This window comes from Papilio polytes, unplaced genomic scaffold (genome assembly GCF_000836215.1).
Source record: "Papilio polytes unplaced genomic scaffold, Ppol_1.0 DF823935.1, whole genome shotgun sequence".
Taxonomy (NCBI): domain Eukaryota; kingdom Metazoa; phylum Arthropoda; class Insecta; order Lepidoptera; family Papilionidae; genus Papilio; species Papilio polytes.
Window position 1 is genome coordinate 794,693 of NW_013525269.1, and position 5,640 is coordinate 800,332.

The window sequence follows — 5,640 nt, forward strand, 5'->3', positions numbered from 1 at the left end:
ACGATTGTCTACAACGATAGCTTGAAATAACTCTTTAGAGATGTTAGACTGTCGCTAAGCGATAACGTCTAGTTTACAAGACGGTAAATTACATAGGGTAAGGAGGGACTAGTTATGTAAGCGGGTAAGTTAACAGTCTCCATTTGCGAAACTAACCGCGGCATGTTAGTCCATCTAATGGCGATAGAAAGGTTGTAAAAAATATCGTTTGTCATAAGGTAGTTTGATAACCTAGCCTTTACAAATGGTATCTATTAGCAGACGATGAATTAAGTAAAATCCCTTTAATCAGACACAGTATTGAATAAGAAAATTTTTGTGTCATATTCTTGTTATTAAAATAAATATTTTAGTTACGTAACAAGTAGCATAATATCCTTGACAGAATTCTGATCGACGTATTATGTAAAAAGCGCCTGTCAAAATCTATCACTGATATACCCTTGTCAAAAAAGTTTTCCAATTTTGCTGTCTTCAATCTAAATATTTTCGGATCTTGTAAATTTCTGTACTGTGTGTTACGCAGTCTTGAGGAGAACAGAATTTTCAACTGTCAACGACGACCTTCGAAATTTAATCAGGGAACCATCTCTAGGCTAAAAGTTGATGAATGACGACGTAAACGTTTAGTTATTATAAAGTGTATTTACTGTTTTATTCTAGTTGTAAATAATAATTAATGTTTTGCAGCAACATCCTCTCATCCTGTCGGTGAAGACGGAGCATCGGCCCGGGCAATCGTCGAACAATCCTTATCTAGCATTCAGAAGAAGAACAGAGAAAATGCAGACCAGAAAAAATAGGTTAGCATACATAGTCTGTGGTGTTATATTACGTTAGATCCACAGGTTATTTTAATAATGAAGTCTTTTAAATAAAATATGAATTATGGATACCAGATAGGGTGAAGACCTTTTCAAATATCCCTTGTAACATTCACTGAACATCTTTCACGTTGTTCCGTCAGTAAACAACAAACAAGTACAAACTATTGTTTACACGAAAACCAATCCCAGTATACAATAGTTTGGTACTCTTTGAAAGTTTCGAGAAACGAAGAACAACAAAACAACATTATGTATTGGGATAAAAGCGATTAACAAAAATTTAATATTGGATATTGTAATAAAATAGTTAGTTTCGACTGCAATTATCGTATGAAAAAAACTGAGACAACATTGGTAAGATAGGTTAATATTATTTACGGATGTCTCACCTTTATTCATAAAAAGAATTAACTCAAAATGTATGTTTTTTGGGAAATTGCGCCTCAAGTTTGGCGTGCTGACACAGGAGGTTAGAGATGAGAGAGAAAGACATCCAATCTCTTGATTCTATTGTGATGCAAATTAAATTAGTCGTATTCTTCTCTCGAAACTAATGTCGTTTATGGTAAAAACTTAAAAAACATAAATTTCGAATCATAATTCATACATCATAGTAATATTATAAATGCGAAAGTTTACATTTATGGATGTTTGTTAGAGTTTGTAGCCTACACGGCTGAGCGAATTTCGATGAAATTTGGCATAGACGTAGAGGATAGTCTGGAAGAACAAATAGGTTTCTCAGTTTTTTTTTTAAATTCGTCGCGAACAGAGTCGTGGACGAAAGCTAGTTATGAATAAATGTGTTAAACACGTATTTGTTGCAGGAAAAACGACGAGAGTTCGTACGAGAAGATGTTGAAGCTCCGTCGCGAGCTGGCGCGTGCCCTCACACTGTTGGAGATGGTGTCGCGGCGGGAGCGCGCCAAGCGCGAGCTGGTGCGCCTCACAGCGCTGCTGGCGGAGAGACGGTATGCTGCTGGGGACTTCACCGCGCAGCTGCCGGAGCCCGCCAGGTGAGCAGAACATCTAAATAACTATGAAAACTGTTATATCTCGCAAGAGATGTAACTCTGTTCCTTAGACTATCTCATACCTATCGTTTTACATTTAAAATACTAAATGTAAAAAAAGATATGTATCTTTATTACATATCATTTGCGTCACAATTATCTATGATTGTTCACGTGGACTATTTTCAACATTTTATGGGTCTCAATGAATCCCAGCTAGTATATTTCTTCAAGTTAGGGACATTATTTTCCGCCGTAGTTTGGCTTACCTTGTACCCGAGGGATAAATTGAAAAATAATAAAAAAATGATTGAGAACAAATTATGCTTTACTTAAGTTAGAATAAGTTTGTTGAAAACAAAATAACTAGAAGTCTTTATAAAGTTGGAACACACGCCGTTGCGGTATTTTATAACTTCGCTACGAATCTTAGTTGAATCCGGGAACAGGCAGTTCCGTAGAAGCTGTTTTATTTGCACTCAAGTGCTCTTACTGTTTCACAACTTTAAGTATATTACACAAGTTTACTCTCGCTCTAATAATACTCTTAAACATTTTCAACACAGAGATTGTTATATTTCAAAATATTTCATCTATATGTGTGTATATTTTTAAAATAAATAACTCGAAATGTCTCTTGGACTAGGTATATCTCGAGGTCCAATCCAAACTCAAAGAATTTTAACTGCACATTCTTACATAAAACTTGAAAATCCCGAATTTTGATAAAGCACATCTACAATTTTTACAAAATAACTGATAAGGGAAATATCGTAATGGCAATAAATTTTACATTTCTCTTTAATTCCAGTGTATTTTCCACTAAATATATATTTAAAAGGAAACATTAAAGTCAAAAAATATCAGATATTTAGATACAAGTGCATATAATGTAAAAGTAAATTGTATCTATTTTGCATAGGCAATACAACACGGTGCCGATATCGACTTTAAGTTTCCGTCGAGAGGCGTACGCGGTGCAGCACTACCCGCCGCGCGCCCCGCCCACACCAGTAGACCAGCCCAGGCAGGTGAGGAACATCGCAATTAATATTAACAATACCACAAAAACATTACTTAGAAAAAGCGATCAATAAGCTGAACAAGTATTTAATCTCATAAAAACGGTGAGAATCTAATTAAAAGTCGATAAAAATAATTCAAAAGACGTAAAGTTGTTAGTGTAAAGTTTGGTCCAACTTCAATCCGTAGAAGGCTTCCGCAACTTTCAAGAAGTTTGCCGTATTTTATTATAACTTTGTGTTGGTATTTTTCTCTTTGAACTTTATAAGATTCTTGGATAGACGCCTACTAAATCCTCAATTCCACAGTTTTTCTTAAGCCTTTCAATGAATGGAAGGCTGTAGTTTTACCCGAATGGTTGTCAAAGTGTGTGGTATTATTCCCGTAATTGGTTGCCTTACAGCGAGAGAAGCGTCCATACAAGAGACGGAAACACAGGCACCACGCCGCCGGCTCCGCGCAGGGGCTGCGAGGTGAGTGCACACACAGACAGACAGTTTAAAACGCGTTTTATATATACATAGTAGTATATCTTCTATTCCATAACTTTATATCCTTATTTAGTGCGCTCACCGGTCCTTATCTCCGCATTCCATCTCTTAGAAGCGTAAAATTTATTTCATTTAAGTATTATTTTACTCTCATGCTAAAACTTTAAAACAGATAAAAATGTAAATTATTTCGATTCGCAACTTGAGTTAAATAGTATTTCCACACTTCAAGTTTTGCTAACTTTTCTCATTATGCGTCAAAGTTTGTAATACCCCATTAAATTACCACATTATTAATAAGTTCCAAAGTACGTTTTCATTATAACGAGAAGTCGTATCAACTTCAGAAGGTGTAATTATTATTTGTGTGTTTCTGAACGGAAAATAGTTCTATAACAAATTACAAGAGGAAATTGTAATTAAGTCAAAGAATTGTTTTTTTTTTTGTTTGGTTGTACTTTGTTGGTCCTTCGAGTCGTATTGACATATATATCTGTTTTAGAGACGTATTGTGTGTTTCAGAGTGTGGCGTGTGTACGTCTTCGGAGGAGGAGGGGGTGCCCGCGAGCGCGGCCAGCCCGCGAGCTGATACCTTCGACGATGGACCCTTCGCATTCCGCCGCAAGCCCGGCTGCTACTATGAAATGGTTATATTCTCATATACATCCTAAAACTATAACATCAATAATTACTCGAAATAACTTTGTTTTTGTCATTTACTGCTCCAGTTACAAATGTAGAATGATTGATTTTAAAATACATGTTACTTATAGCGATTTTAATTATAGCCGTTGCTATTAAATTATGGCAGGGGCTCGCTCTTACACTTAGTAACCTCGTATTTTGTAATTTTTTTGTAGAATTGAGGAAACGAAATATGAATGGCTCTTCTTTCATTCTAGTTTAAACTACTTTTCATTAGTTAAAACTTCTTCAATTAGCGGATAAGCTATGAAATATTTTTTATGTTATTATAAATTATTAATTACTAGGGTTGTCAGTTTGTTAGAATGTTTCTTGTATTTTCAGCCGACTTCAACTCTTTACGGCGACCCTGTGGATCCTGACTGCACATCAAAAGATGGTCTCTTCGAACACGAACTGGATGAGAGGCATAGGTAAAGTTAAACAATTTAAATTATAAAATACTATTCTATAATTATAAAGTAAAATGTATCAGTTATTACATTAAAAATATATTATATACATTCTATTTAAAAAAAATAAAATAAAAAGAAGGCAATAAAAACAAACTTCAGTTTACTGTACTGAGAATTGCTCCAGGTTCTTCACATGAGGCGCCGCTTGTATCGCGAATTAAATATTGTACATTATTAGACGGCAACTTAGTATTTAAACGAAGTTAAAAATCAAGTAATAAACGCTAATATTGCAGTACTCTAAGAGTGTTGTATCGTGCAGGTTCACACTGACGTCGATAACGCAGCCGTACACGCGGTGCGTGGGGTTCGCGCGGCGGCGCGTGGGCCGCGGCGGCCGCGTGCTGCTCGACCGCCTCGCCACGCCGCTCGACGACCTCTGGCCGCGGCTGCCCTTCACCTTCCCCGCCTCCACGCACCACCGCCTGCTCAGGGACGAGGAGGTCAGTACTGCCACGTAGGGGCCACCAATAATACAAAAATATCTTGGACACCTTACTGACCATAAATGTACAAAGTATATCTATAATCGTATTATATATCCCATTAGAAATATGAGACGTTGGTACTTAGCTCTTAAATGCACGATTTTTTCGTTTAAAATACCATAAATTGAAACGGGTTGTAAATTGGACATAGATTAAGGAAAAAATAAAGAAAAAAAATATTTTTCAAAATAGTCATGCATTTAAGGGTTTAAGGTTTGTCACCCCTGATGTAAGGTCTTGCTATAGCAATGATCACTAATTTAATAATATGCTTAGGTTTTTGATGTACTTTGTTACTATTAACTATTGATTGAAGTTAGCTTGGTGTTATGGTGGTGAGGCTTGAAGTTGGTATATGTTAGTTTTGCAAATATTTACCCTACACTTTAAGGCCCGGAATTTTTCAAATTTTTCTGAGATGTAACTTATTCTTTGCATTCCAGGTGGAACTGGAAACAAAGGCTCATCGCACTCCGAAGGAGATGACGCGGGACTACCACGAGGGCGGCAAGTACCCCTGGCGACATGCCTTCCGGCGGCACCTCGCGCGCAACCCCGGCCTCTGGACCGTCGACGTCAAGCCGGACGCTGAAGTCAAGTCGGACGCCGACGTCAAACCGGACGATGACGTCAAGCCG

At 37.0% G+C, this 5,640-nt stretch overlaps 1 protein-coding gene across 1 annotated transcript in view; it reads left to right on the top strand.

The window, feature by feature from the left end:
• LOC106101792 (enhancer of polycomb homolog 1) overlaps positions 1-5,640 on the top strand; it is a 60,966-nt gene that overhangs the window by 48,103 nt on the left and 7,223 nt on the right. The window contains exons 5-12 of the mRNA XM_013281128.1: positions 677-803; positions 1,655-1,843; positions 2,763-2,871; positions 3,267-3,336; positions 3,877-4,001; positions 4,384-4,472; positions 4,777-4,957; positions 5,446-5,636. Coding sequence (XP_013136582.1) covers positions 677-803; positions 1,655-1,843; positions 2,763-2,871; positions 3,267-3,336; positions 3,877-4,001; positions 4,384-4,472; positions 4,777-4,957; positions 5,446-5,636 — 1,081 coding nt within the window. The remainder of the gene's footprint in view (positions 1-676; positions 804-1,654; positions 1,844-2,762; positions 2,872-3,266; positions 3,337-3,876; positions 4,002-4,383; positions 4,473-4,776; positions 4,958-5,445; positions 5,637-5,640) is intronic.